Genomic DNA, 24,014 nt, shown 5'->3' on the forward strand with positions numbered 1-24,014 from the left:
ATTAGAAGTTGAATGTAAAAATTTTTTTTAAATGATAAATCGACTAAAATAAAATATAAGTAATTGTGTAAGTGCTTTCAGAATAAGGAGAGATATTTCTAAGCATAAAAATAATGGAATGCTACCATTAAGTATGGAGGCTTAATTGGTCCAGGCAGTACACTAAAAATACAGAGAAATAGTGAATTAATATATAATCAAAAATGTTTTTTCAAGAGATTCAAAGAAAAAAAAGGAAATCCCCAAGGGCCAAAAACCATATGAAAATCATAGCTGTGGATGGGAGATGACACCGTAAAGGGCCATGCACAGAGAGTAGAATATGAAGATCCAACATACTTCTAGTAGGAGGTCTAGTGGAGCAGAGAGGAGAGGCAGTATTCAGAGAGATATTGGCTGATGGGAATAACAGAAAGAACAGCTTCCATCTACAGAAGAGCTTTTTATGCTGGGTGCTGTTTCAAGCACTTTGCCTTTATTTTAACTTATTTAATCCTCACAGCAATCCTATGAGGTAAACACTCTTACTTTCTCTATTTTACAGAAAAGGAAACTGAAGGACAACACAATTGAGTAATTCAACCAAAGTCGCTATGAGGAAAGCCAATTTTCGAACCCAAACCCTATGTCACAAGAGCCACACTGCTTGACCGTTTGACTTTTGAATCTCTACTGCTCCATTCTACACCTAGATATGGATCAGCTTTAGACTACACAGAAATGTGGATTAACTGTTGAGTGTTTAGTCCATTATGTGAATAAAATAAAAAATTACATGTGGTTAGTACACACAGAAAAAATTACATACTCCCAATGCTAACCAGAAAAGTACAAAATAAAACAAGACAAAGGCAGTCATCAAATTTGGTAAAACCCACATATGACACCCAAACTATCTTTGGTATGCCAAATGGCTTTTGAATCTCATTTGATGAGTAAACATTTAGGAACATCCCCAGGCTTGCCAGCCAAAAAATTCCATTTTGGCAATGTCTTTGTGGAATGTTTTATTGAATTTTGCCTTTATTTTTTTATAAAAATAAGTGCTTTGTGACCATCTAGAGGGGTGGGATAGGGAGGGTGGGAGGGAGACGCAAGAGGGAGGAGATATGGGGATCTATGTATATATATATAGCTGATTCACTTTGTTATACAACAGAAACTAACACAACAATGTAAAGCAATTATACTCCAATAAAGATGTTAAAAAAAAAGAAGACTTTCTAGTTAAAATGCTGTGATTATACTGTAGCTAGAATTGAATATATCCAATTTTCTGAGAATGAATAATAATCATGGTATGAGATATGATAATATAGTCTCAAATATTTTGTCTAGTTAAAAAAGTGTTTGTCACCAAAATGGGATAATCTATGCCAACTGAAGAATTTCCAGTTGTCTACATTAATTTATACATTTGTCTGTTGAGCATTATATCTTGTGTGAAAGATTTCTAAATGATGTGCTGTTTCAAAATCTTAATGTGGTCTTCATTTCTAGCTGTTGTTCAGTAGTACTGGTTTGAATCATAGTATTCTACTAAAAATAAATCATAAATTATGAAAATAAATAAATGAAAGCTAAAAAATAAGTGGAAATCAGAAAAATGAGAGTGTTGATTCAACTGATCAATTTTAATCTCAATTACATCTAATTTAATCAAATATACACTCAGGTATGAAGGAAAATTAACAAAATCAAAGATATAAAATATGGGAAATATAGTTTTAGAAGACTATCTTTAAAATCTTTAGAGATTTTATTAACTTTTTTAGCCCTCCAAAGGCAGCATCCCTTATCAAGTCTACTTGTCTGACTTTTAATTATCCAAGTTTGAACACTGTCAGAAAAGGATTAAGAACAAAATAAGGGGAATTCATGCAGAATTTTTCGTCTATCCAATTGGCAGAAATTATTTCAGTGATCACTTCCCATACTAGCAAGGGCTCAAACAACCTACCTATACTACAGTGGTAGAAGTATAAATTAATATTACCAACTCTAGCAAGCAATCAAGAGTTTCCTAAATGTTTATACTCTCTAACCAATTAATTCCACTTTCAGGAATTTAGCTTAAGGAAATAATCAGAAATGCACACAAATATTTCTATGCATGGATATTCATCATAGCAATATTTGTAATACTGAAAAAAATGAAAACAATCTAACAAAAGGGGAATAGATAAATTACTGTATGATCCACTTATATGACTGAATGTTATGTAGTCATCTTGTCTTCATAAATACTGACTGAAATATTGGCAGATGCAATGATGTTCTCTAGAATTTGCTTCAGATAAATAATCCAGGGATGGAGAGCGTAGAGTTATAGATGAAATGAGATTGGCTGGTTGAGAAATACTGAAGCTGGTTGATGGATTCATGGGGTTCACTAAACTATTCAGTATAATTTCATATACGTTTGAAATTTTCCATAATAAAGTAAAAAAATACATGGGGAATTTAAAAAAAAACAGAATACAAAACTGATTTTGTAACATGAATCAAAGTTTATAAACAAAAAATGATTATACCCAGAAATAATACACCAAGATGTTTAACAGTAGTTATCTCTGAGTTATAGCTTGTTATTTTTATGGGGTTTTTTTTAACTCTCAACTTTTCCTAAATGAATATGGATTAGGGTTACAATCAGAAAAACATATTTTGAAAGCTACTTTGAAAGAATTTCAAGTCAGATGAAAAAGGAACATTTAACTCGAAGAACAAAGAAACATACAGAACTTCACTGAATCAATTAATTTGATTTTCCAACTGATTTGTCAACCTATTAAATATAAATCTTCGTGGGCTCTCCGGCCTGGTCTAAAGTCCAAATTCCTCAATATATAAAGTCCTCTTCACCCGGGCCCCAGCCCACCTTTTCAGTCTCTTCTCCCACTAAACTCCTTGGGTAACAGTACAGAATCTTCTCACCTAGGCACCTTCATGTCTGTCATGCAATACATCATGTTTTGGGAATCCAGTTAGGTCTCTACACATCTGCTTCTCCCGCTGGATTATAAACTCTGCCAGACACATATCACAAGCACATCTTCTCCCTCCATACGCCATCGTGCCTAGCACACGCCTCATAAATAAGAGGAGTGACCAGAGATCTAGTAAATTTAACTAGTGGACTCAGCCACAAATTGAAACTTGCAGCACAAATAAGGCATTTCCAAAATTATATAAACTTTCTAAGAAATGATTACCTGCAGAAACTGAAGATTAATTACCAAATAATATCATTTAATAATATCATAAACCCTTTAATTTCAAATAATTTCATTAAATATCATAACCCCCTTTAAAAAGAGCAACTTCTAAAAGCCTTCATTAAGGTGACATTAAGGGTCATTTTGGTTTTCTTTTTCGGAATTTCCACTACTACTGATGAAATATTTTTATAAAGAAAAATCATTTTTAACAACTTTATTATCAGTTTGGGAATCAGATCTAAGTTTCAGAATCAACATGACTTTCTAGCAATGTGCCAACTCACCTCACAGCTGTGGTCCTGTGGATGAGCATCTCTGTTTGCTCTGACAAGTCTGATGGAAGCAGAAGCTCCACTGGCTGCAGGCATAATATCCGAGTTTCTAGCTCTGAACGGGAAGCAGAGTCCTGGAAACTGTCGAACACAACCTCACCTGTGGTGGGCTGCACCCCCTAAAAACAAAAATATAATGGCACAGAAAATATATATATTTTCCCCATTGTAACTATGACACAGCATTAATAAACGTGGAAATAGTAAAGACGACACTCACAAGTATGTACTTGCATTTCTAAAATGTTTGAAAACCTGTCTGCTTTCCAAGACTCTTAAATAAGAAGTCAGACTCACCAATCTAAACTATGCTAGATGGGATTTTAGAGAGACACCCTGAGTCCAACTAAGTCCTGGATCTAACACACCGGACTGAGTGACTGTGACAAGTCATTAAATTCTCCTGGGCCTCAGGGTCATCCTCTGTAACTGGGGATAAACCAGCCTACTTCCCTCACAGAGTTATTGTAAGGGTCAAATCAGAAAATAAATGAACACCTTCTAAGCTATAAAGTACTGTACAAATAGTGGCTGCCAATACTGAGAGTAAGAAGTGATATGTTTCTAGAAACATGGCCACCACAGTAGGAGTAAGGTACTATTTCAATATATAAAATTAATAAATAAAAAATATAGGGGGGATGGGAATGTCTGTCCTGAAGGCGAGGTCTGGGTGGCTCACCACAGCATCCACTACACAGCTTTTCTTTCTGGCATGTTAATTTCTTTATTGGAGTCACATTCTTTTGGTTTTTTTAGTTAAAAAGATTTTTTTTGGCTGCATTGGGTCTCCATTGCAGCACGCGGGCTTTTTCTAGTTGCAAAAGCCTTCTTGGAATCTGACATGTTATCACTTTGGGACCGCTGGCCAGCTGCTCCTGACTTGGCCACATGAAGGCTCAGACTGTCCCAGTCTCTGAACTGAAGAGAACTAACACTATTAGCATATCTCTCACTACCAATGCAAGGTATTTCAATGAAGAGTAACAGGAAGACATCTACAAATCCCACACTGGCATATGCAAGTTCTGAGGAATGGTGGAATAACCCAATGTATCTGGGTGACCTTTGGAGACAGCTGAGACAGAACAACAACAGGGCAGTGGCTGACACCCAACTCACAGCTCATCTTCTCCAGCCGTGTGGCTGATAGGTCAGGGTGCTCCAGCAGGCTGTCAGGCCTGAGCCTCTGACGTGGGAGAGCCGAATTCAGGACATTGGTCCACCAGAGACCTCCCAGCACCATATAAATCAATCTGTGAGAGCTCTCCCACAGATCTCCATCTCAACGCTAAGACCCAGCTCCACTCAACGACCAGCAAGCTCCAATGCTGGGCACCCCATGCCAAACAACTAGCAAGACAGAAACACGACCCCACCCATTAGCAGAGAGGCTGCCTAAACTCATACTAAGTTCACAGACACCCCAAAACACACCACCAGATGTGGTCCTGCCCACCAGAACACAGGCACCAGTACCCTCCACCAGGAAGCCTACACAACCCACTCAACCAAACTTACCCAATGGGGGCAGACACCAAAAACAACAGGAACTACGAACCTGCAGACTAGGAAAAGGACACCCCAAACAAGTAAGTTAAACAAAAGGAGAAGACAGAGAAATACACAGCAGGTGAAGGAGCAAGGTAAAAACCCACCAGAGCAAAAAAAATGAAGAGGAAATACAGAGTCTACCTGAAAAAGAATTCAGAGTAATGATAGAAAAGATAATCCAAACTCTTGGAAATGGATCAGGAATGAGGAATGAGGAAAACACAAGAAACATTTAACAAGGACCTAGAAGAACTAAAGAGCAAACAAACAATGATGAACACCACAAAAAATGAAATTTAAAATTCTCTAGAAGGAATCAATAGCAGAATAACTCAGGAAGAAGAACAGATAAGTGACCTGGAAGACAAAATAGTGGAAATAACTACTGCAGAGCAGAATGAACAAAAAAGAATGAAAAGAACTGAGGACAGTCTCAGAGACCTCTGGGACAACATTAAACGCACCATAATTTGAATTATAGGGGTCCCACAAGAAGAAGAGAAAAAGAAAGGGACTAAGAAAATATTTGAAGAGATTATAGTTGAAAATTTCCTTAATATGGGAAAGGAAATAGTCAATAAAGCCCAGGAAGCGCAGAGAGTCCCATACAGGAGAAATCCAAAGAGAAACACTCCAAGACACATATTAATCAAACTATCAAAAATTAAATACAAAGAAAAAATATTAAAAGCAGCAAGGGAAAAGCAACAAATAACATACAAGGGAATCCCCATTAGGTTAACAGTTGATCTTTCATCAGAAACTCTGCAAGCCAGAAGGGACTGGCAGGACATATTTAAACTGATGAAAAGGAAAAAGATTACTCTACCCAGCAGGGATCTCATTCAGGTTCAACAGAGAAATTAAAGCCTTTACAGACAAGCAAAAGCTAAGAGAATTCAGCACTACCAAATCCGCTTTACAACAAATGCTAAAGGAACTTCTCTAGGCAGGAAACACAAGAGAAGGAAAAGACCTACAATAACAAACCCAAAACAATTAAGAAAATGGTAATAGGAACATACATATCAATAATTACCTTCAATGTAAATGGACTAAATGCTCCAACCAAAATACACAGACTGGCTGAATGGATAAAAAAACAAGACCTGTACATATGCTATCTTCAAGAGACCCACTTCAGACCTAGGGACATATACAGACTGAAAGTGAGGGGATGGAAAAAGATATTCCATGCAAATGGAAATCAAAAAAAAGCTGGAGTAGCAATTCTCATATCAGACATAATAGACTTTAAAATAAAGACTACTGGGTTTCCCTGGTGGCGCAGTGGTTGAGAATCTGCCTGCCAATGCAGGGGACATGGGTTTGAGCTGTGGTCTGGGAAGATCCCACATGCCGCGGAGCAACTAGGCCCGTGAGCCACAACTACTGAGCCTGCGCATCTGGAGCTTGTGCTCCGCAACAAGAGAGGCCGCAACAGTGAGAGGCCCACACACCACGATGAAGAGTGGCCCCCCGCTTGCCGCAACTAGAGAAAGGCCTTGCACAGAAACGAAGACCCAACACAGCCAAAAATAATAAATGAATAAATAAATAAATAAAAATAAATACTATTACAAGAGACAAAGAAGGACACTACATAATGATCAAGGGATCAATCCAAGAAGATATAACAATTGTAAATATTTATGCACCCAACATAGGAGCACCTCAATATATAAGGTGCTGTATATGCTAACAGTCATAAAAGGGGAAATCAACAGTAACACAATCATAGTACAGGACTTTAACACCCCACTTTCACCAATGGACAGATCATCCAAAATGAAAATAAATAAGGAAACACAAGCTTTAAATGACACATTAAACAAGATGGATTTAAATGATATTTATAGCACATTCCATCCAAAAACAACAGAATACACTTTATTCTCAAGTGCTCATAGAACATTCTCCACGATAGATCATACCTTGGGTCACAAATCAAGCCTTGATAAATTTAAGAAAATTGAAATTGTATCAATTATCTTTTCCAAACACAATGCTATAAAACTAGATATCAATTACAGGCAAAAGACTGTAAAAAATACAAACACATGGAGGCTAAACAATACAGTACTAAATAACCAAGAGATCACTCAAGAAATCAAAGAGGAAATCAAAAAATACCTAGAAACAAATGACAATGAAAACATGACAACCCAAAAGCTATGGGATGCAGCAAAAGCAGTTCTAAGAGGGAAGTTTACAGCAATACAATCCTACCTCAAGAAATAAGAAACATCTCGAATAAACAACCTAACTTTACACCTAAAGTAATTAGAGAAAGAAGAACAAAGAAAACGCCACGGTTAGCAGAAGGAGAGAAATCATAAAGATCAGATCAGAAATAAATGAAAAAGAAATGAAGGAAACAATAGCAAAGATCAATAAAACTAAAAGCTGGTTCTTTGAGAAGATAAACAAAATTGATAAACCATTAGCCAGACTCATCAAGAAAAAAAGGGAGAAGACTCAAATCAACAGAATTAGAAATGAAAAAGAAGTAACAACTGACACTGCAGAAATACAAAGGATCATGAGAGATTACTACAAGCAACTCTATGCCAATAAAATGGCCAACCTGGAAGAAATGGACAAATTCTTAGAAAAAAACAACCTTCTGATACTGAACCAGGAAAAAATAGAAAATATAAACAGACCAATCACAAGCACTGAAATTGGAAACTGTGATTAAAAATCTTCCAACAAACAAAAGCCCAGGACCAGATGGCTTCACAGGCGAATTCTAGCAAACATTTAGAGAAGAGTTAACACCTATCATTCTGAAACTCTTCCAAGATAAAGCAGAGGGAGGAACACTCCCAAACTCATTCTACGAGGCCACCATCACCTTGATACCAAAGCCAGACAAAGATGTCACAAAGAAAGAAAACTACAGGCCATCTATCACTGACAAAGATAGATGCAAAAATCCTCAACAAAATACTAGCAAACAGAATCCAACAGCACATTAAAAGGATCATACACCCTGATCAAGTGGAGTTTATCCCAGGAATACAAGGATTCTTCAATATACACAAATCAATCAATGTGATAAACCATATTATCATACTGAAGGAGAAAAACCATATGATCATCTCAACAGACTCAGAAAAAGCTTTTGACAAAATTCAACACCCACTTATGATAAAAAACCTCCAGAAAGTAGGCATAGAGGGAACTTACCCCAACATAATAAAGGCCGTATATGACAAACCCACAGCCAACCTTGTTCTCAATGGTGAAAAACTGAAACCATTTCCTCTAAGATCAGGAACAAGACAAGCTTGCCCACTCTCACCACTATTATTCAACACAGTTTTGGAAGTTTTAGCCACAGCAATCAGAGACGAAAACCAAAAAAAGGAATCCAATTGGAAAAGAAGTAAAACTGTCACTGTTTTCAGATGACATGATACTATACATAGAGAATCCCAAAGATGCTACCAGAAAACTACTAGAGCTAATCAATTAATCTGGTAAAGTAGCAGGATACAAAATAATGCACAGAAATCTCTTGCATTCTTATACACTAATGATGACAAATCTGAAAGAGAAATTAAGGAAAGACTCCCATTTACCATTGCAACAACAAAAAAATAAAATACCTAGGAATAAACCTATCTAAGGAGACAAAAAACCTGTATGCAGAAAACTATACGACACTGATGAAAGAAATTAAAGATGATACAAACAGATGGAGATTTACTCTTGGATTGGAAGAATCAACATTGTGAAAATGACTATACTACCCAAAGCAATGTATAGATTTAGTGCAGTCCCTATCAAACTATCAATGGCATTTTTCACAGAACCAGAACAAAAATGACCCCAAATAGCCAAAGCAATCTTGAGTAAAAAAAATGGAGATGGAGAAATCGGGCTCCTTGACCTCAGACTATACTACAAAGCTACAGTAATCAAGACAGTATGGTACTGGCATAAAAACAGAAATATAGATCAATGGAACAAGATAGAAAGCCCAAAGATAAACCCACACACATACGGTCACCTTATTTTTGATAAAGCAGGCAAGAATATACGATGGAGAAAAGACAGCCTTTTCAATAAGTGGTGCTGGGAAAACTGGACAGCTACCTGTAAAGAATGAAATTAGAACACTCCCTAACACCATACACAAAAATAAGCTCAAAATGGATTAAAGACCTAAATGTAAGGCCAGAAACTATCAAACTCTTAGAGGAAAACATAGGCAGAACACTCTATGACATAAATCACAGCAAGGTCCTTTTTGACCCACCTCCTAGAGAAATGGAAATAAAAACAAAAGTAAACAAATGGGACCTAATGAAACTTAAAAGCTTTTGCGCAGCAAAGGAAACCATAAAGAAGACCAAAAGACAACCCTCAGAATGGGAGAAAATATTTGCAAATGAAGCAACTGACAAAGGATTAATCTCCAAAATTTATAAGCAGCTCATGCAGCTTAATAACAGAAAAACAAACAACCCAATCCAAAAATGGGCAGAAGACCTAAATAGACATTTCTCCAAAGAAGATATACAGAGTGCCAACAAACACATGAAAGAATGCTCAACATCACTAATCATTAGAGAAATGCAAATCAAAACTACAATGAGATATCATCTCACACCAGTCAGAATGGCCATCATCAAAAAAATCTAGAAACAATAAATGCTGGAGAGGGTGTGGAGAAAAGGGAACCCTCTTGCACTGTTGGTGGGAATGTAAATTGATACAGCCACTGTGGAGAACAGTATGGAGGTTCCTTAAAAAGCTACAAATAGAACTACCATACGACCCAGCAATCCCACTACTGGGCATATACCCTGAGAAAACCATAATTCAAAAAGAGTCATGTACCAAAATGTTCATTGCAGCTCTATTTACAATAGCCCAGAGATGGAAACAACCTAAGTGTCCATCATCAGATGAATGGATAAAGAAGATGTGGCACATATATACAATGGAATATTACTCAGCCATAAAAAGAGACGAAATTGAGCTATTTGTAATGAGGTGGATAGACCTAGAGTCTGTCATACAGAGTGAAGTAAGTCAGAAAGAGAGAGACAAATACCGTATGCTAACACATATATATGGAATTTAAAAAAAAAAAAAAAGTCATGAAAAACCTAGGGGTGAAACAGGAATAAAGACACAGACTTACTAGAGAATGGACTTGAGACTATGGGGAGGGGGAAGGGTAAACGGTGACAAAGCGATAAAGAGGCATGGACATATATACACTACCAAACGTAAGGTAGATAGCTAGTGGGAAGCAGCCGCATAGCACAGGGAGATCAGCTCGGTGCTTTGTGACTGCCTGGAGGGGTGGGATAGGGAGGGCGGGAGGGAGGGAGACGCAAGCGGGAAGAGATATGGGAATATATGTATATATATATAACTGATTCATTTTGTTGTGAAGCTGAAACTAACATACCATTGTAAAGCAAGTATACTCCAATAAAGATGTTAAAAAAAAAAAAAAAAGCCACGGTTAGCAGAAGGAGAGAAATCATAAAGATCAGATCAGAAATAAATGAAAAAGAAATGAAGGAAACAATAGCAAAGATCAATAAAACTAAAAGCTGGTTCTTTGAGAAGATAAACAAAATTGATAAACCATTAGCCAGACTCATCAAGAAAAAAAGGGAGAAGACTCAAATCAACAGAATTAGAAATGAAAAAGAAGTAACAACTGACACTGCAGAAATACAAAGGATCATGAGAGATTACTACAAGCAACTCTATGCCAATAAAATGGCCAACCTGGAAGAAATGGACAAATTCTTAGAAAAAAACAACCTTCTGATACTGAACCAGGAAAAAATAGAAAATATAAACAGACCAATCACAAGCACTGAAATTGGAAACTGTGATTAAAAATCTTCCAACAAACAAAAGCCCAGGACCAGATGGCTTCACAGGCGAATTCTAGCAAACATTTAGAGAAGAGTTAACACCTATCATTCTGAAACTCTTCCAAGATAAAGCAGAGGGAGGAACACTCCCAAACTCATTCTACGAGGCCACCATCACCTTGATACCAAAGCCAGACAAAGATGTCACAAAGAAAGAAAACTACAGGCCATCTATCACTGACAAAGATAGATGCAAAAATCCTCAACAAAATACTAGCAAACAGAATCCAACAGCACATTAAAAGGATCATACACCCTGATCAAGTGGAGTTTATCCCAGGAATACAAGGATTCTTCAATATACACAAATCAATCAATGTGATAAACCATACATATTATCATACTGAAGGAGAAAAACCATATGATCATCTCAACAGACTCAGAAAAAGCTTTTGACAAAATTCAACACCCACTTATGATAAAAAACCTCCAGAAAGTAGGCATAGAGGGAACTTACCCCAACATAATAAAGGCCGTATATGACAAACCCACAGCCAACCTTGTTCTCAATGGTGAAAAACTGAAACCATTTCCTCTAAGATCAGGAACAAGACAAGCTTGCCCACTCTCACCACTATTATTCAACACAGTTTTGGAAGTTTTAGCCACAGCAATCAGAGACGAAAACCAAAAAAAGGAATCCAATTGGAAAAGAAGTAAAACTGTCACTGTTTTCAGATGACATGATACTATACATAGAGAATCCCAAAGATGCTACCAGAAAACTACTAGAGCTAATCAATTAATCTGGCAAAGTAGCAGGATACAAAATAATGCACAGAAATCTCTTGCATTCTTATACACTAATGATGACAAATCTGAAAGAGAAATTAAGGAAAGACTCCCATTTACCATTGCAACAACAAAAAAATAAAATACCTAGGAATAAACCTATCTAAGGAGACAAAAAACCTGTATGCAGAAAACTATACGACACTGATGAAAGAAATTAAAGATGATACAAACAGATGGAGATTTACTCTTGGATTGGAAGAATCAACATTGTGAAAATGACTATACTACCCAAAGCAATGTATAGATTTAGTGCAGTCCCTATCAAACTATCAATGGCATTTTTCACAGAACCAGAACAAAATTGACCCCAAATAGCCAAAGCAATCTTGAGTAAGAAAAATGGAGATGGAGAAATCGGGCTCCTTGACCTCAGACTATACTACAAAGCTACAGTAATCAAGACAGTATGGTACTGGCATAAAAACAGAAATATAGATCAATGGAACAAGATAGAAAGCCCAAAGATAAACCCACACACATACGGTCACCTTATTTTTGATAAAGCAGGCAAGAATATACGATGGAGAAAAGACAGCCTTTTCAATAAGTGGTGCTGGGAAAACTGGACAGCTACCTGTAAAGAATGAAATTAGAACACTCCCTAACACCATACACAAAAATAAGCTCAAAATGGATTAAAGACCTAAATGTAAGGCCAGAAACTATCAAACTCTTAGAGGAAAACATAGGCAGAACACTCTATGACATAAATCACAGCAAGGTCCTTTTTGACCCACCTCCTAGAGAAATGGAAATAAAAACAAAAGTAAACAAATGGGACCTAATGAAACTTAAAAGCTTTTGCGCAGCAAAGGAAACCATAAAGAAGACCAAAAGACAACCCTCAGAATGGGAGAAAATATTTGCAAATGAAGCAACTGACAAAGGATTAATCTCCAAAATTTATAAGCAGCTCATGCAGCTTAATAACAGAAAAACAAACAACCCAATCCAAAAATGGGCAGAAGACCTAAATAGACATTTCTCCAAAGATATACAGATTGCCAACATACACATGAAAGGATGCTCAACATCATTAAACATTAGAGAAATGCAAATCAAAACTACAATGAGGTATCACCTCACACTGGTCAGAAGGGCCATCATCAGAAAGTCTACAAACAATAAATGCTGGAGAGGGTGTGGAGAAAAGGGAACCCTCTTGCACTGTTGGTGGGAATGTAAATTGATACAGCCACTATGGAGAACAGTATGGAGGTTCCTTAAAAAGCTAAAAATAGAACTACCATATGACCCAGCAATACCACTACTGGGCATATACCCTGAGAAAACCATAATTCAAAAAGTCATGTACCACAATGTTCATTGCAGCACTATTTACAATAGCCAGGACATGGAAGCAACCTAAGTGTCCATCAATAGATGAATGGATAAAGAAGATGTGGCACATATTTACAATGGAATATTACTCAGTCATAAAAAGAAACGAAATTGAGTTATTTGTAGTGAGATGGATGGACCTAGAGTCTGTCATACAGAGTAAACTAAGTCAGAAAAAGAAAAATAAACACTGTATGCTAACACATATATATGGAATCCAAAAAAAAAAAAGATTCTGAAGAATCCAAGGGCAGGACTGGAATAACGACGTAGGCATGGAGAGTGTACTTGAGGACATGGGGAGAGGGAGGGGTGGGCTGGGACAAGGTGAGAGAGTGGCATTGACATATATACACTACCAAATGTAAAACAGATAGCTAGTGGGAAGCAGCCACATAGCACAGGGAGATCAGCTCGGTGCTTTGTAACCACCTAGAGGGGTGGGATAGGGAGGGTGGGAGGGAGACGCAAAAGGGAGGGGATATGGGGATATATGTATACATATGGCTGATTCACTTTGTTATACAGCAGAAGCTAACGCACCAATGTAGAGCAATTATACTCCAATAAAAACATTGAAGGAAAAAAAAGTATAATTTTTGCAAAAAAAATCAAATATAACAAACTCTGATAAACACTATGTACACAGTCTATCCAGGGAAACAACTATGATAAGTAAAAGCCATCTCCATCACCCCAAGCCAATAATAGCCAAGATAACCTGGAAAAGATCATAGTTTGGAAGAGAAGAAAAAGATTAAGTAATTTACTGAAGGTCGAGGGGCAATAAAGTGGTGGAGGCAAGATTCACATAGTCTTGACTCCACAAGCCACACTCTTACTCACTACTGACAATTACGAAAGGCATGGGGCCAGTAACAGACTGCATGAGCTAACAGGAGGAAAAACAACCAGTCCCTACACTCATAGATGGCTGGTGGAAAGTCAACTGACACAGCCTCTCCAGAAAACTGCCTGGCATTTTCTAAGAAAGCTGAAAACATCCACATCCTATAACTCAGCAATTCCTCCCCTACCTATATACTCTTGAGAAACTCAGGCACATGTATAAGGCATGTGCAAAAAGGTTGACAGTGTATCCTTTGTACAAGCAAAAACTGGAAAGAATCCACAAGAATAAAAAAACTGTAAAATGAAATAAAATGTAGCAATGACAACAAAAAAACTACTAAGGTAACACATGTAATATCTGATAAATCCCATGTACAAAATGGGAAACAAAGAAGCAAGACCCAAAAGGATACATACAATATATTTACATTTATATACTTTTTAAGGACGTAAAACTGTATCTAAAAGCAAGGGAATTATTACCTTAAAGTCTGGATTATGGTTACCTCCAGAGGGAAGGGGCCCTTCTGTGAGCAGTGCTGTATTTCCTAACCTGGGTGGTTGTCTCAATATTACACTGTAAATTTCTGTTTTATGCATTTTTTCCTCGATTATTTTATAACTTTTTAAAAAATCACTCATTTTTGGCTCAAGGAAGTTCCTTAATTCTAGTCCAGAGGCCTTCTCTAGTGGCCAGATAGCTTGACTGTAAGTACATTAGCATACACATATAAGTTTATCTCCCAATCTACAACCAAATTTTTACAAAAGCTATTAACAGAAGTTCAAGTAATAAATTTATCAGCCAGATAAATTCCCCTCTGCTTTTTTAAATCAGAGAAATGGTCTATGTCATAAAACCTGCAACATGTACTACTCTGTGTGATATGTAACATTGATAAACCCATAGTCAGTCTGTATAAAGCTGTGCATTGCCCAGCCTGATGGTAGCGGGCCTGATGGCAGTGGCACTACAACACAAAAGCCTTTGATTTCAGACTAACTACCAGTATCCAAAGGATGACTCCTAGGTAGTGACTGGGGAACATGTGACACTCACCACAACAGGGAAAAACCCAGCAAGAACAGGGTAAAGGAAGATGAGATCCGTTTCAGCCACACTGAATTTGAGTGCCTTGTCCAATGAAGAGCTGGAAGCAAGAGGCTGGAGCTCACAAGAGAGGTGCAGCCTGGACCAGACCGCTGGATGTCATCAGCCCAAAAGTGGTTGGTGAGGTAAAGAATGGGTCCCAAGAAAATGCCTGAGATGCAAACTATCATTTCTTTGTTGTTTTTTTTTTGCATGCCAGTTCATACACTACGGTTAACTTTGGCAGTAGGCCAGAGCATATTTCTAACCGCACAAAGTAGGAGTTGTATACTATCAGCTCTGCTCCTTAGATTGAGTTCCAGGTAAATATAAAATAGCACATTACATCTGATAAAGCTTAAAAGCAAGTAACCTTACTATTTGTAGGTAGGTTCAATTGCCTGCAGCTACATAAAAAGTGCTTCTCAAGGGTAAAAAAATCATTTAGAGCCATCCAACAGTAATGCAAAGTCCGGAGAGAAAGGCTTACTGATTAAGCAAATGTCAAGTTAGCACAAAGTTATGCAGTCAGAATGAGGTATTAAAAGGTACTTTGGAGACATTTGGGTTGTAAGAATTTTTGTTGATATTGTAGCTGGTTGCAGAAGTTTGTAAAAAACAAAGAGAATGAGTTATTATTAGGCAAAGGATCCTACTTGTGCTTAACAGAACAAGGGAGTCTAATAGTTCCAAAGGGCCCTTAAACCTAAGATTTTAAGCAGAGTCCAAGTAAGTCTATAAATGGGCAAATCTGCTCACAAATTGCCAGAAGGCAAGATCAATAAAACTATGATTCACAAATTATACTTACCTGGAAGACTGGTTATAAATATTCCTAATCCTTATTAAAGAGTTTTGTACTAGCCAGCTATCATTTCCCTTTAACTCTCAAACTTTCCTCTAAACTAGATATGACAATCCCATAATCATTTGTGTTTAACTTCAAATCCCTAGAGGAAATTTGTAAAACCCTTTGTTATCCATGCATGTGTTGACTTTTATTCTGCTATCTGTACACTGTCCACATGCATGCCTGTCACTGGGTCTATCTTCAACCCTAAACTGCTAGAGCCCATGGACAGAAACTATCTGGATCTCTCCATAGCACAGAGTGCCAAGTAGCCACCTGAGAAAATTATAACTAGTAATTTAACATATAAAATTGGGAGGAAAATATTTTTCTAGTATAATTACTTGAGGACACAACCCATCAGATAGCCTCATTATAAACCATACATGATTACTCATATTTAAAGATTCCTTGAACATCTATCATTTGTTCTTTTTTTTAAATTTTATTTATTTATTTTTGGCTGTGTTGGATCTTCGTTGCTGTGTGCAGGCTTTCTCTAGTGGTGGCGAGCGGGGGCTACTCTTCGTTGTGGTGCACAGGCCTTCCATTGCCGTGGCTTCTCTTGTTGCAGAGCACAGGCTCTAGGTGCACAGGCTCAATAGTTGTGGTTCATGGGCTCTAGAGCGCAGGCTCAACAGTTGTGGCTCATGGGCTTAGATGCTCCGCAGCATGCGGGATCTTTGCGGATCAGGGCTTGAACCTGTGTCCCCTGCACTGGCAGGCGGATTCTTAACCACTGCGCCACCAGGGAAGTCCCTATCATTCATTCTTCACCTACAAAGTACTTACCACAAGTCCAATGAAAACGTTCCCCTTTTTTTTGTCTTTAACATTTTCCTTATTTTCACAGATACACAGAAGATAGCTGGTAGAAGTATCAGTCATTATCTCATCGACATTAACAGCATCATCCAGCTTGACTAAAGGATTTACATGTAATAATCATTAAAGAAAAACAAATGCTACATTCCCATTAGCTTTTCTCCCTTAAAATAATGGTTCATTTTCCTGGGCATTTTTGCTTTATGCAAAACTCTTCCATACAGCATTTACTCTTCTGATTTATTCTGATCATAGTTACACGACTTATCTTCCCTAAGATATAAGACTCATGAGAACAGACAACTATTATCCTCTCACTTCCAAAGGGCCTGTGATATTCCTCAGATCCTGTGGAAGCACCAATGTTTAACCCTCTGCTTTACTTGGATAATGCTGAGCCTTGACTCCTTAAGAATCTCATGATGTTTAATTCCACAAGTCAAAGCATGGATACACTAAAATAGCGTAAATTACTTTCCTCCGTTAAAGTACCTAACAGCTCTCAGACATAGCAAGAGAATTTTTAAAAGATATGAAAAAAGAAAACCAAAAAAGAAAACAGAAACATACATACGTGTGTGTGTGTGCGTGTGCGTGTGTGTGTGTGTGTGTGTGTGCAGTAAGTCCATTACATAAATTCTCAGGGATGAAAGCTGATTTTGGACAAAGTCAGTCTGGGAACATCCACTTTGGGCATCAGCAGATAAGAGCTACAGCAGCAGCAAAAGAGAAGCACGGAGGGGTGCTGTTTTAGAAGCAGGCTTTGAAAAAGAGACTCAAGTTCAGGCAAAAGAAACAATAAAATTGCGAAGTTCTTACAGCCTGATCAGCTTAAAACAACAAAGAGCTATTAATGGTGTGGGGTCCACTCTGAGTGATAGCCGTTCCATATTCATGGTATTAATGGAATAAAACAGCCTTCAGAATTTGGGTAGAAGCTAAGCAGGCGTCTAAATAAGCACATCTGTAATAAACCATAACAGCAATACCTTCACAGAGTATCATTTAAGACCTTATCCCTACATTCTTTTATTCTGAGAGACCTGACCCCATTCCACAGTAAACAAAATGCTTCCTTATCATATTTGATATATAATTATTTGGTTTTTAAATAATTGATAGAATTTTATGACTTTGCTGTTAAAATCATTTTGCTTCGAGTAACTCATTGAATTTATCAATGACTATAAACTGGGGGGCAATCATTATATATACTGAGGGTTCTTGCAAGTGAGAAAGCTTACAATCCATTTTGAAAAGTAATAAAATTCTTATGATGCTAACAATTAATGAAGATGACCTACTATTATGTTTTATAAGCAGTTAACTGTGTGTTAACTTGGTAGTTTTCTTTTCACATTTTGAAGTAAATAAGCTATTTTTTAGGTCTCATCTTAGGAAGATCTACAAGAGCTTGTAAGCCCTAAGCACCTAACCACTGCCCACAAAGGCCTAGGAAAGATGCAATTTCACATCAGTTGCTAACTTGCTATCATCTTTTATCAGGCTCTCTTTTTTCTTGCTCTTAAAATACAATGAACTCTCCTTTTACTATGGCATTTGAAAAATGCTTCTTTCCAGCCAATATCAACTCTTCTCTCTTCAGTACCTTACGAATCACAGGTCAAGGTAACCATACTGCCTCATCTCATCAAAAAGGTACCCAATCAAAGAACAGTTTTAAAAAATGCTATTTAAAACAAAGTCCTTGTAACATTTAAGAAAAACAATTCCTATTTGAAAAGGATATCTTCTCCAATAAGTGTAGATTTTGTATAAAGAGCAGTCAATTTCCGGGAAAAGAGTGAACTTTTGTTGTCCCCAATGGCTTTTAACGCAGCTGTTTCAGTTTGTTTCACAACTCCCACCTTCAACAAAAGTAAGAAATACTGCATATCAAATACGATGGAAAATCTGTTAACAAAACATTAATTCTAGACTTTGAAAGGTTAATTCTGAAACATTTAAAATAAACAAATTAGTCCACAATGTCCAGAGGTAGGGCTTAAGTAATAAGTACCACAAGGACCTTGCAAGTGTGGATAAATCACTATGAAACACTCCATCACAGAGTTGAAAAAACTTTTTACCCTAAATATCTAGTATGTTAAAAACTCATGGAGCTATACTGCCAATAATTATGACAAATTTTAACTTCTCCAAAATATCAAATTCCAAAACCAGTTATAGCCTACCATCTTAGAAAACATTTCCCTCTCTGGAAGAGACTCTAATCCCCTTTTCCCACAAGTTGAAGCCAAAGCTGACCTTATATCCCTTGGCCACAAGGCGGCGTACGTGAACAAACAGCCGGTGAGTAGGTATGCTTGCTGTCATAAAGTTGTGATCTAAATGGCAATAGATATTGAGCTCCCGGGCTGCAATCTAAAAAAATTTAAGAAGAAAATATCAATAAATTTCTACTTCTAGATTCCCTGTGCAGTGTTTTTTCACTTTGTTAAAAATCCATCAAGGTATACATTTAGGATTTGTGCACTTCTCTGTGCGGTATGTCAATAAAAAGTTTAATAGACATTCACTGTGTACAAGCCTATGGTTTTATCTTTTTTTTAACAGTGTCCATGGCCTAACCTCAAAGCCAACATCTACATTTATAAACAACTCAGAAAAATATGACAGGTTTTCTTTTATGTGCTTAGATCTATCAAAACCTTAAAAGTGCCGAGCTTTCCCTGCACAACACAGAGACCGTGAGACTGAAGTAGAATAAGAATTTGCTACTTAGCACATGCAAATAACTGAAAATTAGGAGATACCAAGGAGTATACATACATGATGAACCTCCTTGGACAGAGGGCATCTTTGAGGAAGTGAGAAAAGAACCCCCTGATCTGGTTAGCTACTTAATGATGCATGAATGATAGGAATGCAGAATCGGGCAGCACCACCTGATTCCATACGTTTTTTCTACAAAGTCCCAGGGCTTAGATATTGCCCACTGGGGCCACGGAATTGGAGTCATTCCTCCACTCTCACTCCCCTATAGCACCCGTCTCTCAACTGTATTAGTTCATCACTGCAGGGCAAGAAGACATCAGTCTTTACTGTGGTCAAGGCTGAATTTAGCACTCAACCTAGAGAGAAGGGCAGACAACAGCACTTCCTTTCACCCCTTCATCTATAAGAGGCCAACCACGTGGTTCCTGTCCTTAGGAAACACGCGGATGCTGTTTCAAAGTCTAATTTCATGACACAGAAGAGTGCATCATGCCATCTGAACTAGAGAACACCACTTTCCTGCCACAGGACTTAGGACACTAGAAGAACAAAAGTTGGCCAGGTCTCCACTCCCCATTCATGAGGTGGCAGACGAGCCACCTCATCACTCTCTGAAGATGTACTATCCAACCAGGCCTAAAACTAAGGGATCATCACAATCATTCGTGACTTCAACAGCACCACCAGCAATTCCAAGCCTAAGCTTGCCCCTAAATGCTCAAATTTACTTTTAACCTTCTTAACTTAGGCCTATATCAAACACCCCAAATTAAATACAAACCCAACTTAGACTAAGATAGCAAGACAGCTGATATACGGAGACCTATAAGACTTCACACACTTGTTGGTGGCTGGCAGAGTTAATGTGCTCTTCCACTGAGATTTAACTATGTTCCTGGCTATGAAAATTCATAAGTTAAGGGTAAAAAGAGGAATATCTGTACATCTCAATTTTCTTTTTCTTGCTTGAGTCTTCATTAGGAATACTCACATGATTATGGTTCATTCACAATTGACTTTCGATGGATGAAAGGTACTGGGCCAGCACCATGGAGAATAAGCACGAACATTCCAATAGGGACCCCTCACTTCCTTCCCCACAAATCTAGCATCCACCAAGTCTGCTTGTGTCTATTTTTAGTTTTTACTTTAAATGAAAGTATTTTTGAAGGTAATTGATCACATTAGCTTCTCCATGAGGTCAGAAAATGAAATAAAAACACTGGAAAATATTTAAGGCTGGACAAAAAAACAGGAAACAGTGTCTGAGAAAACAACTTACCTCTGCATCTTCCCCAAAGAATCTATACTTATATCCACATTCCACACACAAAATTGCATCTTTCTGCTGCTGCTTCATTTCTATGTATTGTAATTCTAAGGGGGTGTAGATGCTTTTGGTCCGTTTGTTAGATGGTTTAGAATCAGAAGTCTTCTGTAAGTTTTCACAACTGCTATGTGATGATCCACAATGACTGAATGTCTTGTCCTGGCAACCGAAAGAGTTTTATAGTTTAAAAAGTATTAACTGTAATAATAGTTCCAGAACGTAAATTTGGCACAGAGCTAATAATTGGTGAATCCAAGTGAAAAGTTTACAAGAGTATATCATTTATTAGGCATATTTTCTTGCAGGTTTGGAATTTTTTCAAAGTAAATGACTTAAAAAAGTGAGCCAAACTAAACTACTGTATAATTATTTGAGCAAATTTTGAAAGCCTAAACTAAAAAAGCTTTCTATACTTCTCTTTAAATTGGATTTCATTAAACCAATTATAATTAACCATTTTCTTTTCTTTATTCCCAGATATATAAGGCACAAAAAGTCATCAGGCATCGATCTGTCTCCCTCAGCGGTAAGGCAAAACCACTCTCAACAAGCATGCCAGCAGCTAAAGCTGCACTCAACGTTTAAATTTCCAAGTACAGTCTAAAAGATAGTATATTCCATAATCTTTATTCCAAGAAAGAATCACAATTTGTTCGGTAAAGAGAGATGAGAAACAGCTTTTGGAAAGCATAAAGCACAAGGTTACATTTTCAACATTAGTATTCCTGATATCCACCTGTCTATATGAAAACCATAATTAAATCCAGTTCACAGCTTAGAGCGAATTCCTTGCTTCTGAGACTTATTAAGGTCAAATGAAACAAATCTGTACAATTGATGACATAAAAATTCATATTTTAAGAAAAGGCAAGAAAAATCTAAACATAAAATTTTTCTCTCCCCATTTTGGCCCCCTCCCTCCCCTTCAGTGTGCATTGTGCATCTATCTGCCTTATGCTTAGGTTTAGCAGAAATACCTGCTCAACCATTAAGATCAATTTTCCTCCTTCTGGTGCCAGCCTTATAACTCCTTGGAAGCTAACATTTCTTTCTCAATCCTTTAAGGGGTCACGATGACCCACCCACTCGCCTCGTACACACAGACATCTATGGGGAACTTTATATACAATGCCAACATACCATTTCCCTTAAAGATAGCCATTGGTGCATAACATACCAGTCAGACGACCTGGGGAGACACTGGGCACCTAATGGAAGTCTTCTTAGCTTAAATACTTACTTATGACCTTATTAATGTTACTAGCTATATTACTTGTATTCTGCCTATTTTATAATATAATTGTTTCTTGCGTTACCAAATGTATGACTGAGCCTCCAATAAAATTAATAATGATTAGGCGACTTAAAACAATTGACAAAATATACAGTCCTATATGATCAGTGATTTTAATAGTGTAACTCTAGATATGGGAAGAAGCAACAAGAGAGAATCGTTTTCTAGACCGTAACAGACTATAAGACAGGTGGTTCAGAGGCTCTCGGCTACTGTTAACAGGGCCTAGTCCAGGAACAGCACAGTGAGTGGCCTATCAAAAAAATCCTTGCCTGACCTGAGAATGAGTATTCCTAGCGCCATAGGACAAATTGATCACAAAATGCCTCCCAAACCTTGGTTGAAATTAAGACCGAAAGGGAACCGATTATAAAATAAAGACTGTTTGCCCATCAACCAATTCTACAAGAATGAAGTCATTAGCTACTGTGGTTGCTGACCTATATTACACCCTGAAAGGAATTCAGGAAGATCAGGATGAGGCTCTTTGTGAAACTTGCCCTCAGATAGTTAGATATTTTCAGGAGAAATTTTTTTATAAACCTGGATTCTTGCATCATCCCATACTTAGAAAAGCACTAAAATCATTAACTAAGATGTCTGTTCCTTGTGACTAGCAGCAACCTTCTACCGAGATGTGTGCTTGAGTGCACATACCCACTTTACCAAAATCACACATATGCTGGCCTCCCCGCCCTTTACTTCTTTGGAACAGTTCTCAGAGCTCTCTGAGAGACTACCTCCTGGGTTATAATCCTCAGGTTGGCTCAAATAAAATTTTTCACTTCTTTCTTAGATTGACTATTGATTATTTTTGTCAAAAGGATAAATCCAGCTTCTAATTAACTGTCACTGGGTCACTGCCAACATCTAAAAACTTACCAGCTACCCCTGAGATTAAAAATATGGCCTAAAAGACTAGTGACCAGCAGAGGCAGAGAAGAGAGAAAGAGAAATGTCTTATATGGCCCAGGGAGGGGACCGCAGTCCAAGGAAAGCCCAGAAACACGTTCTTTACAGTTGCAGTTGCTAAAGGTTTAAAAAATTCAGCTTAGCTGGAATAGCAGGTAGAGACACAGTTTATCTGAATAGCGAAGCCAAGCAAACCTCCAAAGATCAGCAATGAGATCTGGTAAGGTATGGACAGGTATGGCAGGAGAAAAGTGGGTCAATATACCAGGTTGGAGAATGCATTTGCTTTTAATTATGATGGATTTTCTACTTCGTTTCCATGACTGTTATCTAAAATTCAAGAAAACCACATATTGCAAAACTTAATGAATACTTAAAAAAAAATATTTCCTGCAAAAAGAAAGTTCTTACTTTATACCTTATTCATATAGGGAATGAAAGTAGGAATCCAGCAAATAGTTTTAAGCATACGGGATACGAATAAACAAGTCAATCTGAATACTTGAGTATTAAGCAACTTTTTTTCCCCACCATTTGGGTGAAAATATTTCTCAGATATACTCTTTTTCATATTCCCAGAGACAGCATTCTGAACTCAATTTAACTTTGTCTTGACAATTGAGGATGATGAGAATAATAAAATGGGACTTTCAGGACCTATTTCTCGGTGTCCCTTCTAACTGGTTACTTCTAATGTGCTGTGAATCAGAAATGCCAAGTTGGTCATTTTATGTATAAACCAACAGTAAATCTCATGAGACCCTAGGATAAATTCTCCAATTAATAAAGTGAACATACACAGACAAACTTTTTGACCTCTATACTTTATGACCACTACACTCAGGTGAACTGCTTCTAAGTACTAAAAAAAGATTAAAAATGAAAACAAAGCAACTTTTTTTCTGATGATGTAAAATAAGTCAATGGATCTTACGGCCTGGCTGAAGGAGGAGTTCATGAATCTGGA

The 24,014-nt window shown here is 37.3% G+C and overlaps 1 protein-coding gene across 1 annotated transcript in view; it reads right to left on the reverse strand.

The window, feature by feature from the left end:
- Window positions 1-24,014, reverse strand: part of MSH3 (mutS homolog 3) — a 183,564-nt gene that overhangs the window by 145,699 nt on the left and 13,851 nt on the right. The window contains exons 4-8 of the mRNA XM_049707736.1: window positions 20,794-21,000; window positions 19,041-19,157; window positions 18,521-18,640; window positions 16,740-16,883; window positions 3,506-3,672 (exon numbers count right to left, since the gene is read on the reverse strand). Coding sequence (XP_049563693.1) covers window positions 3,506-3,672; window positions 16,740-16,883; window positions 18,521-18,640; window positions 19,041-19,157; window positions 20,794-21,000 — 755 coding nt within the window. The remainder of the gene's footprint in view (window positions 1-3,505; window positions 3,673-16,739; window positions 16,884-18,520; window positions 18,641-19,040; window positions 19,158-20,793; window positions 21,001-24,014) is intronic.

The sequence above is a fragment of the Orcinus orca genome, chromosome 3, assembly GCF_937001465.1.
Source record: "Orcinus orca chromosome 3, mOrcOrc1.1, whole genome shotgun sequence".
Classification (NCBI taxonomy): Eukaryota; Metazoa; Chordata; class Mammalia; order Artiodactyla; family Delphinidae; genus Orcinus; species Orcinus orca.